Source organism: Oncorhynchus clarkii, chromosome 18, assembly GCF_045791955.1.
Source record: "Oncorhynchus clarkii lewisi isolate Uvic-CL-2024 chromosome 18, UVic_Ocla_1.0, whole genome shotgun sequence".
Classification (NCBI taxonomy): domain Eukaryota; kingdom Metazoa; phylum Chordata; class Actinopteri; order Salmoniformes; family Salmonidae; genus Oncorhynchus; species Oncorhynchus clarkii.
In genome coordinates, this window is record NC_092164.1 from 12,301,040 (window position 1) to 12,322,046 (window position 21,007).

Sequence of the window (21,007 nt, forward strand, 5' to 3'; positions counted from 1 at the left end):
CAAACCTTTTTTGCACAAAATGATCACAATCTGGCTAATAATGGTGGCCTCAAGGAAGAAATGGTCTGGTGTGGGGGCCACAAGGAAGAAAATGAGAAGTGTATTAGAAATGCCAGGGCTGATTTCCGGTCCCTGTCCGCCCCTCAGCTTGGGTGTTGACTTTGGTTACCTGCGTGTCAATGCTTGTTGGTCACTGTGTCTCTGGCAGGAACGGTCCAATGAGTATGAGGGGTTAACGTCTTTCCCAAGTTTCAACATTGCGTTTTTCCCTTAACAACCTTTCTTTTTTTTTAAAGTCAGAATATGTGTGCTTTGGTTTCTGTTATTCATACTTCTGGCGGTCAGTCAGTCACCCGTTAATTTGTCCATTGTGTAAAATCTGGATTTCGTGATTAAGTGGAGGGCAGCATGAATCATGAATACGCCTTTATTCAGTTCCTGTGGGATGGAGCAGAGGCAAGCGCTCTGTCTGGAACAACTGTCTCCACCAGTCGGTATCCTGTCGCATGTGATGGCACGTGTTGGTTGGATGGGGCTCCTAACATAATCAGCTTGAAGGAAGTGTGTGGATACCCCTCATTCCCTCCATCCCCTCCTCCTTCTCTCCTCTGTACTACCGCCCCTCATACCTCCTCTATGTCAGGGGCTGGACTTCTTGGCGGGAGAGCATGGTCACTGCCTCCCAAAGAGCTCCAGTGGAGGTTGGATTTGGATACCCGTTGGCGCTGCTCCACCCGTGTCATTTGTGCTCAGAGAGAATGTACTGTGATGTTGTGTAGTGCATTCCAAAAGAAAAGGGCTTAAAACATGGTACTGGTTAGTCTGCACAGTGTGCACATGTTGGGCAGAAGTGGGGATGGTAGTGTGCCATACAAACTACACTGCATGAGTTTAACTTTACCCCCAAGGCCATAGGTTAGGATGGAGCGAGGGTGCCACTCCTGTGCTCCTCCTGTGCCACCACCCTGTTTTGCCCACCACATTGGCACCTCCTGGAATCTACATTGCAATAGCACTTGAGTTGAACAAAGGATAAATAAATAATAAATAAAAAAAAAAATAACTCATAAGAGGAGGACGGCTGGAGGAGGAGGAAGGGGAGGGGAACACCGGGTGGGTGATACAAAAAAGGAGGGAGGGAAAAAAAATAGAGGGAAACATTTCAGTGAGATTCCACACATTTAGCCACCCACCTAGGAATAGGGTGTGTGGGGTTGGGTTGTGACATCACCAGTCCCCTCCCACCCCCACCCCTCTCCTATCCTGCTAGTATAGATGCTTCGTGGTCCGGTGGTCCTCTCTACTCCACAGTGTTTCCACGGAGCGCTGCACAAGTCCTAAATTGAGTTGCTACCTTAGTGAAGTTGTCCAGCATCCCTGACCAGAGAGCTCTATAGCAGGCACCATGCTCCTCAGAGTCTCTCTCCTGCTCCTCTCCGGATCCATTCTCCTCAACTGCATCCCTGCACAGAGGATTAGAGGCAAGTGCACAGATTGGCCGTTCTGTAAAGTCAGGTGTTTTGTGTTTCTGGATAGTATGGTTTTGTGTTACATGTTTTATGTATAGTTTTGAGCATGCATATTATGTTTTTGCCAATGCATGTGTGATGGAAAGTGTTTTGGTGTTGTTGATGCTTATCATTGTGCATTGTGGACAATGCAATGTTTTGCTGACTTTGCATGTATTCTCCTTATGCCATTCACGTTGTATAGAAAGAAATAGCTTGCCAAAACCAAATTGCAATGTGTACATGACTAGAGGTTTCATGGTCCAGTTGGTAAAGTCCCATGAAGTTATCGCAAAAGTATTGACCAAAATGTTTAGGACATTGCATAACGTCTAGAGTTGTGCAGACTTGACTGCAGCGAAACCACAGTGTGAATGGCAGACGCTTTCATCCAAGCGATTTACTGACCATAAATGCAAAGCATTTCGATTCAGGTGCAAAACCATTGTATATCTGTCTTGCAACCTGTAGCTGTGACTGTGCAAGATAAGAATGAGTTTGACACAAAAACGGAATTAAAAGCAGAAGTTTGGTTGTTACCGGTACGTAGATTATGTTTCCTTGAGTTTTGTTCTGATGCTTTTTGGTCTCACTGTAGAATTGTAATGTTTGTTTGGAGCTTGGATTGCCTCTTGTTAGAGATCATGTTCAGATGATTTGAGCTACAGGACGTTCAGCAGCGTACTGATTGTCCCATTAAACATACAGTAGTTATGCAATATGATGAATTTACTCTCCTAGAAATGAAAAGGGAAATGTCAGGCTATAACCAATGGATGATCGATACACTGTATTAGCTCACATGCAAACACTCGCCAATATCAAACATTTTTTTTAGCGGCAGTGTGTATGTGAATAGTAAAACAACAAAAAGTCATAGAAGTGAGGACGTTTAGCCTGTTCTCACTTGTAAAAAGACTATTTTAGGCTTAGGGGTTAGTTTTATTGTTAGAATTATGGTTAGACTTAGGGTTAGGTTTAGGGTTTAAGGTTAGGGTAAGGGTTTGGTTTAGGGTTAGGTAAAATAGGATTTTTAATGGGAATGAATTGTTGATGCCAAAAAAGTCCTCACAAGTATAGTAGGACATCGCTGTGTGTGTGTGTGTGTGTGTGTGTGTGTGTGTGTGTGTGTGTGTGTGTGTGTGTGTGTGTGTGTGTGTGTGTGTGTGTGTGTGTGTGTGTGTATATCTCTGCCTGTTGGTTGTCTTGGGGTGTTTCTTGGACAGGTTCCCATGATTAAAAAAGGTGAATCTATGTGAGCGCCACTGTTTGTTGACTAGAAATCTTATCCTAATGATAATTTTGCTGCTGTCCAGTGGACTTCCCAGAGGATGTAGCCTTGTGATTGCGGTGTCTATCAATGATACTCTAACACAGCTGGGAGGGGTTTGATTAGGTTTGGGATTGGGTTTGGGATTGGGCCAACATCTCCCCTCTGCACACTCCACAATCTCAGGCAGAGAAGCTTCTTGTTAAAAAATACATGTTGTTGAATTTTCAAGTGCCTGCTTTGCTTTCCGTGCGGCGGGTGTACATTGTAAACAGGTAACATGTGTGTACCTGAGTATCTGAGCTCGGAGTATGTTGAAGCTGTGGTTGTGCAGGCAGCTGGAGACGTGTTTGTGCCCCCAGCTCTTTACGCATGGTCAAACTTCATTAGAGGAGATGAAAGAGAGACGGCTCAGTCTCACACCAAGCCACTCATCAGTTGTGCTACAGTGCTCGGTGTAAATATACCCTGCCTTCACGTTAACTACCGTCTCTTTGGTGAGGATGAGGGCGGAGAGGCGGGGGCTGTTGTGCCCCACTACTGTAGCTGAATGAGGACTGATGCTCTACGAATGAAAGGGAGAAGTTGGACTCATGCCAGATGGACACAGTCAAAGAGAATACAGTAGGAGTGAACGTGTGTGTTTTTCAACATGTGTCCATGCATGTGCTGCCAGTGAAAGCCCCTGGAGTTATGGAATGAATCAACAGCTGTAGAGCGTTGAGATCAAGTCCACCTAAATGTGACTGGACAATATATGCTATATGAGCCCAGAGAAGCTATGAGGGACGATTATTATTATTTTTTGTTTACCTTTATTTAACTAGGCAAGTCAGTTAAGAACAAATTCTTATTTTCAATGACAGCCTAGGAACAGTGGGTTAACTGCCTGTTCAGGGGTAGAATGACAGATTTGTACCTTGTCAGCTCTGGGATTTGAACTTGCAACCTTTCGGTTACTAGTCCAACGCTTCAACGCTCTAACCAAAAGTAGTATCTGGAGATTTAGGGGACTTTTGTTACAGATGTGTCATTTTAATTAGAAGGTACAGGTATGCTCAATTTGGGAGAAATGAAAAGACCATGTTCCACAACAGAATGTACTGTAAGTGTTTCAAGGTTTGGTTTGAGTGAAGTTTGTTAGTTCCTTATTCAATATACAAAACAAACAAACAGAACGATTTGGGATATTGCTGGAAGATAAGTTGTTTCTGACTAACATATCTCAAAGTCTGCCAAAGGATTAGATGCTAGCTAGACTTTTTCCCTCAGCGCAATACCCTGAAGGCTGGCTGTTATTCACTTTAAGGGTCATGTAACCAAACCAACTGTTTTCACTTGTGATCAGCCTCACACTGAGTTCTGCTCTTGGGTCAATCAGCTGCAGTTGGAATGCCTTCAACTGTGAAACACCACATCCGTGCCAAGAAACCACCATGCATGATTACACATGTCTTAAGTGTCAAACTTCCATGCTTTCCCACCATTTGAGAAGGCAACAGGATGCCAATGCCAATCTGTAGAACAAACAACCCAAAGATCGCTTAAGAGACTGAAGACGGACACTGATGATCGCACACAATCTGTCTCCTGAAGACTCACAGTTGGCCAAATCAAACATGCCTGCTGCTAATGCTTAAAAATTATTGTTTTTTCTAGAGGACTTTGTTACTGGGAATTCTTAATCTTACGTCGACCCGACACGCAAGCGTCCCATCTAGACACCTGGAAATGCAAATGCGCTACGCTAAATGCTAAATGTACTCGTTAAAACTCAAACGTTCATTAAAACACACATGCAGGGTATTGAATTAAAGCTACACTCGTTGTGAATCTAGCCAACAAGTCATATTTTTAAAATGCTTTTCGGCGAAAGCATGAGAAGCTATTATCTGATAGCATGCAACACCCCGAAATACCTGAAGGCGACGTAAACAAAATAATTAGCGTAGCCGGCGCTACACAAATAGCAGAAATAAAATATAAAACATTCATTACCTTTGACGAGCTTCTTTGTTGGCACTCCTATATGCCCCATAAACATCACTATTGGGTATTTTTTTCGATTAAATCGGTCCATATATACCCAAAATATCCATCTATGGAAACTGTGTGATTCAGAAAAAAACACCGTTTCAAAACGCAGCGTCATTTTTTAAAATTAAAAAAGTCGACGATAAACTTTCACAAAACACTTCGAAATACTTTTGTAATCCAACTTTAGGTATTAGTAAACGTTAATAATCTATCAAATTGATCACGGGGCGATGTGTATTCAATAGCTCCACGTCTTCAAATCATGTTCGGGAAATCTCTCTTCCAAAACTTCCTGTCAGAGACCGGATGGAATGGGGTCTCCTTTGTTTGACCAAGAAATAACTCCCAGGAAATTGACAAGACTGGCGACATCGTGTGGAAGCTGTAGGAATTGCAATCTCAGCACCACTTAATTTGGTGTCCCTTAAACAATACATGCAAGTGGCGCATGGATATTTTTTCCAGTTTTCAGTGACCAGTTTTTCTTGCGCTTTTCGATGAAACACACGCTCTGTTATAGTCACAGCCGTGATTTAACCAGTTTTAGAAACGTGAGAGTGTTTTCTATCCACACATACTAATCATATACATATACTATATTCCTGGCATGAGTAGCAGGACGCTGAAATGTTGCGTGATTTTTAACAGAATGTTCGAAAAAGTAGGGGGTCGACTTAAGAGGTTTTAATATCAACGATGCCTCTCTATCATACGAACTCAATGCATTTTATGCACACTTGGACAACAACAACATCGTGCCGGGCGTGAGGGCCATCACCGTCTCAGAGGACTGGGGGATCTCGCTCTCTGAGGCCGACGTAAGAAAGGTCTTTAATCATATCAATACCCGTAAGGCCGCGGGCCCGACAGTATTACAGGGCGCGTTCTCAGAGCATGCGAAGAACAGGTCGCTGGCATATTCACTGTGATTTTCAACCTCTCCTTGTCCCTGGATGCTGGACTTCCTGACGGGCCGACCCCAGGTGGTGAGGGTAGGCAACATCACCTCCATCCTGCTGACCCTCAACACGAGCGCCCCACATGGGTGTGTGCTTAGTCCCCTCCTTTACTCCCTGTTCATCCACGACTGCGTGGCCACACACAACTCCAACACCATCATCAAGTTTGCAGCACCTCTTCCCCCTCAGGAGGTTAAAAAAGTTTGGCATAGGCACTCAAATGCTCAAAAGGTTCTACATCTGTACCGTTGAGAGCATCTTGACTGGCTGCATCACTGCCTGGTATGGCAGTAGCACCGCCCTCGATCGCATAGCTCTACAGAGGGTGGTGCGGGCAGCCCAGTACCTCACTGGGACCAAGCTCTCTGCCATACAGGACATCTATATCAGGTAGGCTAGAAAGGTAGGCCCGGAAAATCATTATAGACTCCAACCACCCCAGACATAGACTATCCTCTCTGCTTCCGCACGGCAAGCGGTACCAGTGCATTAAGTCTGACACCAACAGGATCTTGAACAGCTTCTATCCCCAAGCAATAAGACTGATAAATAGCCAACCAAATAGCTACAAGGACTAGTGACCTTTTATCTCTATGCATACTCACACACCCATTCACTCCATAATCTGTTCATTCATGCATAATATGCACATACATTTATACTGACTACACACACGCACAAGCTGTTGCTACTCTGTTTATTATATATCCTAATGCTTAGTCACCATACCCCTGTACATATCTACCTCCATCACACCAGTATCCCTGCACATTGTAAATACAGTACGGTACTGGAACTGACCCTGTATGTAAGTATGCTTACTTACTTATTGTGTTCTTCATATTTATTGTGTGCTTTTTCTAGTATTACATTGTTATTGATTATTGCATTTTTGTTTGCAAGCAAGGCATTTCACTGCTCTTGTGCATGTGACATTTAAAACGTAAAACTTGAAACATTCGTCAAGAGCAGGATAACTTCATTGACAACAGAACACAACATAGGTAACAAGCTTTCCAGCATGAGGAGGCTATTTTTTTATGCAGGAAGGCATTTATTGGTATGACTCATGTAATGGAGGCAGCTCTGCAGTGTGGTCACTACACTCACACTCTTAGAAAAAAAGGAGAACCCTTTTTGGTTCCAGATATATCCCTTTTGGGTATGTAGAACCCTCTGTAGAAAGGGTTCTACATAGAACCCAAAAGGGTCCTATCTGGAAGCAAAAATGGTTATTCAAAGGGTTCTCCTGTGGGTACAGCCGAAGAACCCTTAAGGTTCTAGATAGAAAAAAGGTGCTAAGAGTGTAGCTGGCATACTCACAAAGTCATAAAATCTGATTTGAAATCTTACTCTAACATGAACATGAACCCTAACCTTAACCACACTGCTACAGTGGTTGCTCAAGTAAAAGTTTTGAGATTATGCTGCGGGACATAGAGGTAATTTGTGGTTTAGTACGGTACCCTTACGCCTAACCCTAACCTTAAACTAAGACCCCCCAAAATAATCACATTTTTCCCCATTAATTTTTTACAATATAGCCAAAAAAAAGGTGCTATCTAGAACCCAAAAGGGTTCTTCGACTGTCACCATAGTAGAACCCTTGGAAGAGCCATTTTTTGGTTCCATGTAGAACCCTTTTGGTTCCATGTAGAACCATTTCCACAGAGGGTTCTACATGGAACCCAAAAGAGCTACATAGAACCAAAAAGGAATCTCCTATGGGGACAACCAAATAATCCTTTTGGAGCCATTTTTTCTAAGGGTGTGGCGGAAATCTCTCAGTTCTGCCTCCAGGGAAAGATGGATGACAATACACATCAACCTGCATTTTTGATGAGTAAGCCTTTCCATAAGCTTTAGTATTCATTTTTTGGTATTATGTAACATAATAATGTCTTCCTGTATAACATTCTCCTACTGTAGCAAGTATCATTCTTCATCTTCATCATTCTCCATTGTGTCTCCACAAGGGGTGAAGTAGTCATCTGGTCCTCTATAAACACAGGAAAACACATTACACTTCTTGTAAGTCTAGGGTCTCTTTAATAAAACCTTATGGATTTGCAGCTATAAAGCCAGAGACTGATAACATCCTTCTTGTTAAATTAAAGGGAGTCAGCAATAACATGACAAGAGTCTTGAGGTAAGCAGAGGTTATGTCATGTTGCCGGGGGAGATACGCTTATTAATGACAGTTAGAATCAAAGGCGCCACTAGAAATATGATCTTCGAAAGCAGAAACATGACAAGCAAAACATCCTTTCCCCCCTCCAATTATATTCCAAACAATTCAAGATTACTCTTTGGGGTTAAGGGAGAAGATAAATGATTTCAAGATTACTCTTTGGTGTTAAGCGGAGAAGAGAAATGAATTAAAGATTACTCTTTGGAGTTAAGCAGAGAAGAGAAATGAATTCAAGATTGCTCTTTGGAGTTAAGCAGAGAAGAGAAATTAATTCAAGATTACTTTTTGGGGTTAAGTGGAGAAGAGAAATGGACACAAGTATCCATGTAAACAGTTAATTCACCCACCACACAAATATGGTTGTTTGTTTGTTTTACACCTCCTCATGAGGTTCTACAGCTGCACCATCAAGAGCATCCTGACCGGTTGCATCACCGCCTGGTATGGCAACTGCTCGGCATCTGACCGCAAGGTGCTACAGAGGGTAGTGCGAACGGCCCAGTACATCACAGGGGCCAAGCTTCCTGCCATCCAGGACCTATATAATAGGTGGTGTCAGAGGAAAGCCCATGAAATTGTCAGAGACTCCAATCACCCATGTTATAGACTGTTTTCTCTGCTACTGCACGGCAAGCTGTACCAGAGCGCCAAGTCTAGGACCAAAAGGCTCCTCAACAGCTTCTACCCCCATGCCATAAGACTGCTGAACAATTCATAAAATCTCTACCAGACAATTTACATTGACACCCCCCCCCCCCCCCCCCCTTTTGTACACTGCTTCTACTCGCTCTTTATTACCTATGCATAGTCACTTCGCCCCCACTTACATGTGCAGATTACCTTAACTAGCCTCTACCCCTGCACACTGACTTGGTACCAGTGCCACCTGTTATTGTTATTCTTATTGTGTTACTTTTTATTATTACTTTTTATTTTAGTCTATCCCTGTAAATATGTTCTTCTTCTTGAACTACACTGTTGGTTAAGGGTTTGTAAGTCAGCATTTCACGGTAAAGTCTACACTGTTGGTTAAGGGTTTGTAAGTCAGCATTTCACGGTAAAGTCTACACTGTTGGTTAAGGGCTTGTAAGTCAGCATTTCACGGTAAAGTCTACACTGTTGGTTAAGGGCTTGTAAGTAAGCATTTCACGGTAAAGTCTACACTTGTTCTATTCGACGCATGTGACAAATAAAGTTTGATTTGATTGAAGAGGTTCATGGGTCATCGATAATGAAGGCTCCAATATTATATCCAAGGTTCGTCCCAAGTTTGCTCTGCGAATGGGAGTGATTAGGCTATCGTTAAAACCTAATTAATTCTCTGAGTGATGATTGGGGTTAGCTGGAGTGCCAGAACGCTCGCCTTGCCTGTTGCCTGCATGGGCATTAAAAGGGCTGGCTGTTTTCTGATGTGTGTGACGACAAAAAACTGCCACAACATCCTTTTCCGAACACCATCTTGATCCCCTTTATGTGGCATTTTAAGCCTGCTTTTCATTAGCATTTAACAGCCTCTTTAACCCAGCAGCTGAATCAGTCCAGTTCCTGCATGGTGGGAAATGGGAACATGGTGGACAACGGAAAGCCTTTTCCAAAGCTAAAGAGCCGTATTACCAGGTTCAAATGAGCTCCATTACTAATGTTTAGGACATTTCCCAGACAGCTATTTAGCCTCTGTTCTTTAATAATGACTTTTCTGAACTCTTTGGAGCTCAATCTTCAAGAGTTACATCCTCCATTGCATTTCACCTTCTAATTTGACATCTCCTGTGCTTACGCACTCCCTCAAGCCTGACGATATCAGTGGGTTTAAAGTCCTTTGGGTTTATCCTAATAGTCCAATGTTATGACTGATGGGGGAATCAAGTATCCCATCTCCTGTATGCGTTCAGGGTAATATTGGCTGCAGTTGAAGAGTACTGCAGTCTGTTTCCTGAAAACCACAAACACAATCCAGTTTGATTAATCCCTTGGGTACCTGGGGAGAGGCAGCTGTTTATCTTGCAATTACCCCTAAATTAATCTGTGTCCAGAAGTTTCTTAAATGCAGCACTTATCAATGCAATTCACAAATGCTCTGCACAGTATTTGCAATCTGCTCATGTTCATGTGAGGTGCTGAAGGTTAGCTGTGATGGAATGCACTAGCATCTTTAGGTGCAATGCACCACAGTTCAACTAATCATATCCACAATGCAATTCAACTGTATTATTCTACTTGTTGGCCTTTAACAGTGAGAAGACAGAACATGAAGGTTCGCATCAACGCTACGGGCGACACCATCGTGATGAAGTTTGTCCGGCCCAACCCTGACACCAAGCTGGAGGGCTACATCCTGGGCTACGGCAGCAGCATGTTCTCTAAACAGTTCATCCAGCTGCCTGAGAATGGAGAGCCCTACGAGACTGAGATAGGTAAGACCAGTCTATGCTAAGACCATGCACACACACACACACTAACCTATTGACTCTCAGGGATTCATCAGATAGTCATAACATAACAGTGTATATTGTATCTCCAACATACGTCAGTATGGGTGAGAAACCGTTCCTCTGAGAAACCTAGCAACCTGTCTTTGTAGAGCACAGAGATTCTCCAAACAGGGTGAAAAGGGCAGGAGTTACACTAAGCATTCCACAGTGTTTACTTTCCTCTTTAAAGTCCTTTCCTGCAGCTCAATGGGTTCCATTCATCATCAACCACAGCCTCTCATGAGATACATCCCAGCATCCCAGCCCACTACGGCACCTTAGCAGGGCAGCACAGGGCCAGTGGAAGATTACTTTACAGCTTGTGTAGATCATCTATTGAGCGTGAAACCACATGCTTATGTTAGAATTCGAATGATACGCTGTTGCTTATTTTTCTTGATACACCCACTCACTAAAATCACTTGAGTTAAAGTAAACATCGGAGTGTTTTCATAATTAAATCAAACAAATATGGTTCCTTTATTGCTGTTTTGTGTTGATGTGTTCGGATTTATGATAGGCACGAAATGAGAGCAGGTCAGGAACAGGTTTCCTCTTGTTGTATGAAAAGTTCTCAATGGCCATTGGCTATGAAGTGTGAGAGTAGAAAGGAACCAGAGACTAAAGAGAATGGAACAACTCCCTTGGCTGGCTCCCCAATCAGTGAAAGGAGCGCTCTTTGTTCAATGCAGAACAGCTTTTTAGTCACTTTTCCTTGAGCCCTTTCACCTGTGTGAGAGGCAACAGAAGTGATCAAACATAATTTCTCACTGGTACAAGCTGTGACCTTCCACGTACAAAAACAAAGACGACAAAGAGCCGAGTTAAATTGGTCTCAGGTGCCCCTCCAGAATTCCTGATGGAAGTACCTCATCACAAGAGAGCCCAGGGGGATCCAACGAGAGAGCAGAGGGTAGACAGAACCTTCTCAGCAATAATGACACACGTAGTAGTCCAATAGGATATGGTTGTGTTACTGTGACTCTCTGGGATCCTCTTCTGTGCTGACTCTTAACTTATTTAAAGTGTTTCCCCACACCCAACAGTTTGCTTTATTTTAAGCAACCAAGTGACTATTATTTGTCCAATGCCCCACCCATAACATTGTGCCAGCTTCGATCCATGCCAGCCTGCTCCTGCTCCTGGCATGCCAGCTCAGGTGCTCTGGCTTTATGTTAATCCATTGAACACCAGGACCTAGACAGGCCCTTAGTGCTCCACCCTTCACATCCTGTCTATTTTGTTCTGTATAGTTATTCATTAATGAGCTCGCCATTCTCATGCAATAGAAAACCAATATTTTTGGATCACTGTTTTTATAGCACATTGAATCCAAGCGGCCAGATGTGTCTTAACTGTGTTCCAGATCCATACCCATATTTCACCCCTCCTAGCTAGCCTCAGACAATGTTTGCATTTGGGCAAGTATTATAACAATAGACAACTGTTAGATTGTGGGTGGATAATATAAACCCCTTAGAGAATTGACTGTATGTATTAAAGTCTCTGCAGGTTGGACAACGTTCCATTGTTCCGAGGAGTTCAAGCAACTCTGCATTTCAATTTACCATCTGAACGACTGTTTGTTTTCATCTGTTGTGCTTAAAGTCAAGCTCTTTCATCTGTGTATCTGCTCTGTTTCTGTTTACAGCGGATTTGAATAGTTTCAGCCCATCTCCTTAACACCAGAGACCTGGCTGGGTAGTGACTCACCAGGCGTCAGCAGGACTCTTTCTTCCCAAACCCTTCTTTCACTGCCCAGGACAATATTTCCCCCCTTCTGGTATATTCCTTTTTCCATGACAGAGAAATCAATGTGACAGCGTTTAATTTTTTAACCTTTCAGACGCTGAACCCAAGTATCTTGTAGCTGTCCAGCCAATCCCGAGCAACGACGTAAAGAAACAATGCACAGGTACCTGCAGCAGTCTGTCTACGCATCTAAAAGGTTAAATCAGGTCATCAAATCTGTTGCAAATATAGTGTATGACCCTTGACCTTTGTCCTCACAGGAAAGGTCAACCTGGAGAAGCCACTCCACCTGGTTATTGGCTCCGTCACCCCAACCTCTGTGCTGCTGTCCTGGGGAACCTTCCTGAAGACGCCCTACGAAGCAGGCAACATCATGAACGACTGTTTGGAAGACGGGTGAGTTATACCCTACCGCACCGCCAGCCAGGCATCTGGTTCCAGTTCCATGTTGCATTTCTCAGGCCAAAGCTTCCACAGAAACAGCCTCACTCAGCTCAAAATGGATGACAGGTGAATGCAGTTACACACTGTTAAGGCATTCAGACTATCTGCTTTTCACAAAAGAGAAGTATCTAGTTGAAATCAGGTGCACACACTGAGATCTGAATACCAGGCTGTTATTGCTAGCTATGTATAAAGATGACATACTGTATGGAGGCTTGACTAGATTTAAACGCATACCGTGCATTCAATGTACTGTGCCGTCGAACCTTGGAGGATTTATGACGCATAACAGTTCTGTAGAGAAACGTTGAGGAAGTGTGCCATTTATTTTCTATGGAAAATGGAGCATGGGAATGGGCCGAGGTCTTTTCCAACACAGGTGTGTGCAGGAGTTGACTGAGAATACATGGACTGTACTGCTGGGACACAAACACACTTTTCCATCACTCGATTTATGCTCCACCTTAAATACATTCTACAATTCCCCCACTCCGTAAGTTGGAGGAGTCGTTGGAAATCTCGACCTAAATATCAGTTCCTTCTGTTTACTGCTTGGCTACTGCCGGCAGCGCTACCCAGAAAGACAATCCCTGAGGGCATGAAAAGGGATCGGTTGACACTGACGAGATGACCTGAGATATCGGAGCCAGAATTAACAATAGCTAACGGAGGAAGCTTGTTTAACATAGTAGTCACTATGGTTCATCAGACCACAGCCGTAGAGCTGGAATAGCCACCCATACTGTATGATGTGGAGCACGCCTGCTGTGCTTTGCTGGTCGATGAGAAAAGAAGGCAGAATTTTCCAAAGGTTCGAGTTTGCCATAAAGATGCAAAGCCACTGTACAAGAATCAGCATGTTGTTTACTGTGCCTTGTTTGTCCCTCCCATGCAGACACTACACCGTCCGCTACAGGGAGAGGAACAGGAAGTGGATCTACCAGACCTGCCCCACCAGCGACACTGTGGTTGACAACCTGAAGCCCGACACCCCATATGAGTTTGGGGTCCGCTCCAACAAAGACGAACGCAGCGGAATCTGGAGCAAGCCTGTCATTCACAAAACCAACATGGGCGCAGGGTTGGGTAGGTTACTTTCTACATGTAATAGTTACTAGTTACCTGTCCAAAATTGTAATCAGTAATGATTACTTTTGAATTACCCAAACTCAGTAACGTAATCTGATTACTTTCAGTTACTTTTGGATTACTTTCCCCTTAAGAGGCATTAGAAGAAGACAAAAAGGATCCATCAAACACATTTGTTGTGTCATCAAAGTGGTCTCAAGTGGAACAAACGTAAACTTACCGGCTTCTTTTCAATGATGAATTGAATGCCATTGAGAAAACAGAAAGGTGTCATAATGTATTTATTTTTTGAGCAAACATAATTTCCGAATTTAAAAGTAATCCAAAAAGTAGTCATCTAGTTTTTAAAACGTATCTGTAATCTGATTACAATATTTCAGATGGAAATGTAACTGATTACATTGACAGTTTTTTGTGGGGGTAATCAGATGACATTACAGATTACAGTAATCAGTTACTTAGGAAAATGAAAATCAGAGAGTTCAGGCAGTACCTCCTTGTTTTATTTTTGAAGAAGTCTGTAAGAAATATTTGTGGCTCAAGAACAAAGAATAAAACCATTTTTAAAGCCATTTTGTGTTTTATTGTTCCTACTTGCCAGACTTTCAAAAGATGACCTACCGACACTCTCTTCTCAGAATAGCACTTGTTTACATCTTCTTCTCCATGTTTTGCAGACAAAAGCGTCCAGAAACCCTACAAGCACCGGACCCCTATTGTGAAGCCAATGGTACAGTATGTGCTGTGTTTGTTGGCCATACAGCATAAGAACCTATGACCTACGGGACTCTCAGTCTCTGTATTAAATCGCTTCCACAGGCATACGTATTCTCACACTACAACTTTACCCTACCACTCATTTTTATTTCTTCAAGAAAATATTTTTCTATTTCCTGCTGTCACTGTGGAGGGAGAATATACAAAGGGGGTGAGAGGGTGAGAAGCAGAGCTGAGATGAGCTGTATTAGACCAGAGTAGAGTCGATAAACTGCTGTCTGCTTCCCCTGTCTGACCCCAGCACCCGGCCTGAGAGACTCTTTAAGTGGGTTTAAGAGGGTCACCCTCACAGACCTGCATCGCAAATCAACACATGACACACTCGCGCTGACGTAGTCTTTCTGCCTACTCACAATCAATCAATCAGATGTATTTATTTATAAAGCCCTTTTTACATCAGCAGATGTCACAAAGAGCTATATAGAAACCCAGCCTAATCCTTTTTCCAATCTCTTTCATGGTGGCTATTTTGATTTTGCAGCTTATATGCAAGTGTGACTGTCATATGGCCCTTGTGCGTGCGTGCGTGTGTCAGTTAGGCTAAGTCAGGTACCAGTAAGTGAAGTGTAGACAGCAGACCATAAATGTTTTCTGGTGAAATGTCTTTTCCAGGCAGAAGTCAGGAGTGATGTATGTGCCGTTAAGGGAGGCTGAAGGGCACGTTAGGTACGCTAGATGTCTCAAGGGAGACTCCCAGTGATGTAGCACTCAAGGGGAGACAGCACAAAGCACAACGCTATCCTCACCATGAAACGAAAACATGACTTTAGCACGGGTAGCGTATTAGCGTTGACATATGAACTGTGGCTGTGGATCTGGTGGCAATAAAACCGTCCACCAACTGTAGATTGTTTTTGTTTCCCAGAAACCACCCATGTCCCGTGCACTTTTCCCACCTCGTCCAGGTAAGCCATTTCAGTGTAATCACTTGAAACCAGAACTTTTATATTGCATCCAAATGAAACAGAGAGGAACACTACATGTCCATATGCATGTCCAGGCATCACCGTTACCTAAGCTTTATTCCAATGTATAGGAATGTAGAGTATGTCATGATATTGTTCCAGGTGTATAAGTCCAGACAGCTAAATGCTACTTACCCTTGTTACACCTGTTTTCTGAGGATATAGATGCATATTACACTGTTTTAATATGGTAATGCATTTACACTGTTTTAGGAATTTAATATGCCTATGTAATGTAAAGTGTTGGTTTACAGCATCACTACTTTAGACATAGGGAGTATGTTGTAGCTACTTGAAATCCTGCCTATCTCCTCTTGATTCCCTTTCTCTCCCAGCTATTCACAATAAGACTCAGCCTAGACTCCCTCTGACCAAAAACCAAGGTTTCCCAGGAGCTCCCAAGACATCTTTTGGTGATTACTCTCTCTCTCATTCTAAAGCACTTCACTTTTCACATTGTTTTTTAATGTATTATTGTTGCCAAAAACACTACTATTTCCACTGTCTTTAAAGACCTTCTGTGGTCAAACACATTTCCTGCCCAACACCTTCGGCTACCTTTGCACTTCGTTCCTATTCACACTTTATGAAAAGTGATATTATTTTCTACAGCACCACCAGAGAGACACCTGGAATCTAGACCTGACCCCCGCTCCAATGAGCCTCAATGGCCACAGTTCCCACTGGGTAAACAGAGACTGACATTTTGAATCATATCAAGCTTTATTCGCAGTCAGTCATCGCTTGGCTATGTCCACTACGCTGCTGCGAGGGGAGGGGTGGGCTGGGGTGGGGGGTGAGAACCGCAGCTGTTCGTTGTGATTGGCTGCATGCTGGCATGCCTTGAGTCCACTGAGAGGTAGAAAGTCCCTGGATCGTGGAGATGGTGGTGGCACAGGACGGTGCCGCCACAGAGTTGGAAGTATGCGCGTAAGTTCCTGCCAGAGCAAATGCGAAGGGCACGCATGACGGTGATTTTGTTTTGCTTAGACCTCAGGCGCTGTGAGAGGATTGGCTGCTTGTTTTGCTCAGTTTCCCTCCATACTGTATCAGTCCAAATCTGCACTTTACCTTTACCCCTCTCTATTTTCCACTCTTTTTTTTCTCTCTCTCTCTCTCTCTCTCTCTCTCTCTCTCTCATCCATTGATCTATTCATCCATTCTTTTTCAATTGTTCTGCTGTTTGTTCTTCCCATGTCTATCCCCACAACCTCTGTGACTCTCTCTCTCTACAGCAGTGTCCATCAAAATCCATAATTTTATATGTTTGTGTCCACACACCATGACGTCTTTCTTGACATCAGTCATCTCAATCGTCTCTCTCCATGTTTCATCCCTGTCATCTCATTGGTTTACAGAGTTGTTGCACTTAAAGCCAGTGGCAATGCTGGGTTTAAACAGTCTGCATGACAACACTGCATGCAAAAAACGTGCTTGAATTTCCCATTAGGGAAAGGCAGCACAAAGTTGCCCTGTACCCCTTCTGTCCCTCTAAATACTCCTTCCAATTATATTTTCAAGACTTTCTGTGTGTATTTCAATGAGGTACAACTACATTATGTGACAAAGTTAAATCAACCTGCATCCACTATTTAAAAAAGATAAATAACTACAATCTTATACAGACAATGAAAGGCATTCAGAGACATTCATCTCAGAGCCAAAGAGATGGATTTGAATGCCTGTCTATGAACTGTTGATATTGACTTCAAATATTGGGCATCAAAATGTTCCATAAAGTACGTCCTTATGTGACTCCATAGATTCCAGTCCCCATAATCAAAGTTGACCTCCCTCTTCTCTCTCACCCAGACGGAGGAAACAGTATTAGAAATGCTTCCTCTCATCTCGTGGACCTCCCTCCTGCCCCCCCCCAACTCCTGCCCACCAAAACCCCCAGTACCTCCTCTGCCACCCATGTCCTTAACAACCCCTCTCCACACGGTGAAAAGCAACAGGGAAAGACCCAACCCAGGGGACCTACTAGCGCCACAGTGAAGCCACATAACCCTTCCTCTGGTAATTTCCACCTTTCAACTCTCTTTTACCTTCCCATTCTTTTACAGTCTGTAATGTCATGTTAAGGGCATCAGAGTATACTCTGGTACATCTAAAATGCCTAACTCTCTTCGGAGAAAACGCCTAGATGTTTACTGAAACCGAAAGATGTACTGGTATCTAAAGCTATTAGGGACATTTTAACTTTTTATGAAGTGAGGCAGGAATCCTTTGCTTTCCTTTACTCAATGGGTAGTCTTTGAGAGTGCTGCCCGAGTAACAGATAGGCAAGGAAGCTCTAACTTGAATTTCTCTACAAACCACTGTAACCCAACCCTTCAGAAACAGATAAAACCATTTTTTCCCCACACAGCTCTCAGCGAAACACAGAAAGGAGCATCACTGCTAACCCCCGCCCTGGGCAGTGAGAAAGCCAATAATAACAACTTGGGTAACGATGACCTCATCGTATGAATGCCCTCACTGTCTTTTGCCTCAGCTGGTCTACGTACACTCCGCTGTCTGTCTGCTGTCCACTGTGTCACCATCATCTCAGACCACAGCTTCTGTGTTGTTGTCCAGCTTTAATGTACACTCATTGGTCCACAGCTTCAGTGTTGTTGTCCAGCTTTAATGCATACTCATTGGTCCACAGCTTCAGTGTTGTTGTTCATCTTTAATGCACACTCATTGGTCCACAGCTTCAGTGTTGTTGTTCATCTTTAATACACACTCATTGGTCCACAGCTTCAGTGTTGTTGTCCAGCTTTAATGCACACTCATTGGTCCACAGGTCATGATCAGGAGTTGGACTGAATGCCCATTATTGCACCATCCACCACATTATCAACCACATTACTGCATTATCCATATCTGCATGGCATACACAATCTGACAGTCATGGTTACGCTGCACTGCTTAGCCCCAGCAGCATCTATGACTCTATTCCTCAAGATTGTGGAAGTTTTAGGATGAAAAATGCTTGGAAAATCCTATAGTAAATATTGTTTGCGTCACTAAATGAATTAAAAGTACACACAAAAAAACATGCAACACTTATAACAACAAGGCTAACATGAGTTAAGAGCTCATGTTAGGGAACTACAGTAGATATCTTCAATCAAACTACACTATTGAATGCTGCAGATCATTTGAGAGATCATTGATTGAATCATCCTCACTAACCCCACTGTTCCACTCCTAAGGGCCGTGGCTCCCAGCACACCTGAATGGCACAACAGCATTGTCTTTAACATTGAGACTACACATTGTAACAGGTTCTACAATTGTTTTTGTGGTTTTCTAGGTCAAGGCAGCCAGAGAAATTTGAAACCCCATGGCCCGGCCATCACACTGATAGCCAGGACCATGAAGTCTCCTGCTGCCACAAACCCTCTCTTTCCCTTCACTGATGGCTCAAGACAACATACCCCATCCTCCTCCTCCTCTTCTTCCTCATCCTCCTCCTCATCCCTTCTTCACAGGTCTAATAACTCATCACAGACCTCCGGAACACCAAGGGGTAATGGAATCTCTCTCCCTCCCCTTTTCCTTCCGTCCTCTCCTCATCCTCTTCTTCTTCCTGCTCCTCCTCTTCTTCCTCCTACTATGTAATCTCCTTTTGGTTTTCTTGAAATCTCCCCTACCCCCACAAACCCTGTGTAACCAGTGTGCATGCAGTACTTCCTCCAAACCAACCACACATGTTGTCATATCTGGGCAAGATTGAGATTAGGCAAAGATTGCAGAGTTGGTTTGGCATCAAGTGCCTAATTTCACCCTGCACAACATGTAGAGAGCGTGATCAGTCATGCTTCAACGTAGCTTGTCATCTTCGCGGTCAAGATCTGTCATGGCTGTCCAATCTATCCATCTCTCGACTCTCGCACCATCTGAAGAAGTCACTGCTACTTTTAGAAAGATCTGTCAGATACGGTCAGCATGTCGTAGATTCTGGTTGCAGCACGGGTCAGCCATGTTAAGACAGAGCTTTCCCCTGTCTTTGGGGAAACACGTTGTTCACTTGAGGCTGAAGCTCTGACAGGACTCTCCGCTGGTCCATCACATACTGTATAACACGCTACCTTTCCAGACAAAATCACATCTGTTTTTGTCCTGTCTTTTTTTCTTCTATTTATTTTCCTCCTCACAAGGCCAGTTGGGAGATTCATCTCAAATCTGTTTATTTCCTGAAGAATGAAGTCTCAGCTAACAATACTAGCCGATTCAGTGTTGTTGTGCAGCTTTAATGCACACTCATTGGTCCACAGCTTCAGTGTTGTTGTCCAGCTTTAATGCACACTCATTGGTTCACAGCTTCAGTGTTTTTGTCCAGCTTAAATGCACACTCATTGGTCCACAGCTTCAGTGTTGTTGTCCAGCTTTAATGCACACTCATTGGTCCACAGCTTCAGTGTTGTTGTCCAGCTTTAATGCACACTCATTGGTTCACAGCTTCAGTGTTGTTGTCCAGCTTTAATGCACATTCATTGGTCCACAGCTTCAGTGTTGTTGTCCAGCTTTAATGCACAGTCATTGGTCCACAGCTTCAGTGTTGTTGTCCAGCTTTAATGCACACTCATTGGTCCACAGCTTCAGTATTGTTGTCCAGCTTTAATGCACACTCATTGGTCCACAGCTTCAGTATTGTTGTCCAGCTTTAATGCACACTCATTGGTCCACAGGTCATGATCAGGAGTTGGACTGAATGCCCGTTATTGCACCATCCACCACATTATCAACCACATTACTGCATTATCCATATCTGCATGGCATACACAATCTGACAGTCATGGTTACGCTGCACTGCTTAGCCCCAGCAGCATCTATGACTCTATTCCTCAAGATTGTGGAAGCTTTAGGATGAAAAATGCTTGAAAGATCCTACAGTAAATATTGTTTACGTCACAAAATGAATTAAAAGTACACACAAAAAAACATGCAACACTTATAACAACAAGGCTAACATGAGTTAAGAGCTCATGTTAGGGAACTACAGTAGATGCCTTCAATCAAACTACACTATTGAATGCTGCAGATTTATTTGAGAGATCATTGATTGAATCATCCTCACGAACCCCACTATTCCACTCCTAAGGGCACAACAAATGTGTCTTTAACAGACATTGAAACTACACATTGTAACAGGTTCTACAATTGTTTTTGTGGTTTTCTAGGTCAAGGCAGCCAGAGAAATTTGAAACCCCATGGCCCGGCCATCACACTGATAGGCAGGACCATGAAGTCTCCTGCTGCCACCAACCCTCTCTTTCCCTTCACTGATGGCTCAAGACAAGATTCCCCTTCCTCTTCCTCATCCCTTCTTCATAGGGCTAATAACTCATCACAGACCTCCAGGACACCAGGGGGTAATGGAATCTCTCTGTCCCCTTTTCTTCTCCTCCACTTCCTCCTCCTCTTCCTCATCTCCTCCTCCTCCTCCTCTTCCTCCTACTCTGTCATCTCCTTGTGGTTTTCTTGAAATCCTCTCTAGCCCCACAAACCCTGTGTAACAAGTGTGCAGGACTTCCTCCAAAGCAACTACAA

The 21,007-nt window shown here is 43.5% G+C and overlaps 1 protein-coding gene across 22 annotated transcripts in view; it reads left to right on the forward strand.

The window, feature by feature from the left end:
* The first annotated feature begins 1,151 nt into the window (after window positions 1-1,151).
* The window catches only part of LOC139373002 (target of Nesh-SH3-like), a 30,089-nt gene continuing 10,233 nt past the window's right edge, over window positions 1,152-21,007 (forward strand). For 3 of the 22 annotated variants that reach the window (XM_071112930.1, XM_071112932.1, XM_071112933.1), the window contains exons 1-12: window positions 1,153-1,481; window positions 10,200-10,379; window positions 12,283-12,351; window positions 12,449-12,584; window positions 13,528-13,718; window positions 14,399-14,451; window positions 15,364-15,403; window positions 15,799-15,876; window positions 16,076-16,150; window positions 17,276-17,482; window positions 17,835-17,912; window positions 20,638-20,829. In XM_071112930.1, coding sequence (XP_070969031.1) covers window positions 1,406-1,481; window positions 10,200-10,379; window positions 12,283-12,351; window positions 12,449-12,584; window positions 13,528-13,718; window positions 14,399-14,451; window positions 15,364-15,403; window positions 15,799-15,876; window positions 16,076-16,150; window positions 17,276-17,482; window positions 17,835-17,912; window positions 20,638-20,829 — 1,375 coding nt within the window. In that variant the 5' untranslated portion in view covers window positions 1,153-1,405. Of the gene's footprint in view, window positions 1,482-10,199; window positions 10,380-12,282; window positions 12,352-12,448; window positions 12,585-13,527; window positions 13,719-14,398; window positions 14,452-15,363; window positions 15,404-15,798; window positions 15,877-16,075; window positions 16,151-17,275; window positions 17,483-17,834; window positions 17,913-18,767; window positions 18,984-20,637; window positions 20,830-21,007 lie in introns of all 22 variants that reach the window. The other 19 variants (XM_071112931.1, XM_071112935.1, XM_071112936.1 and 16 more) reach the window with 9 other exon arrangements.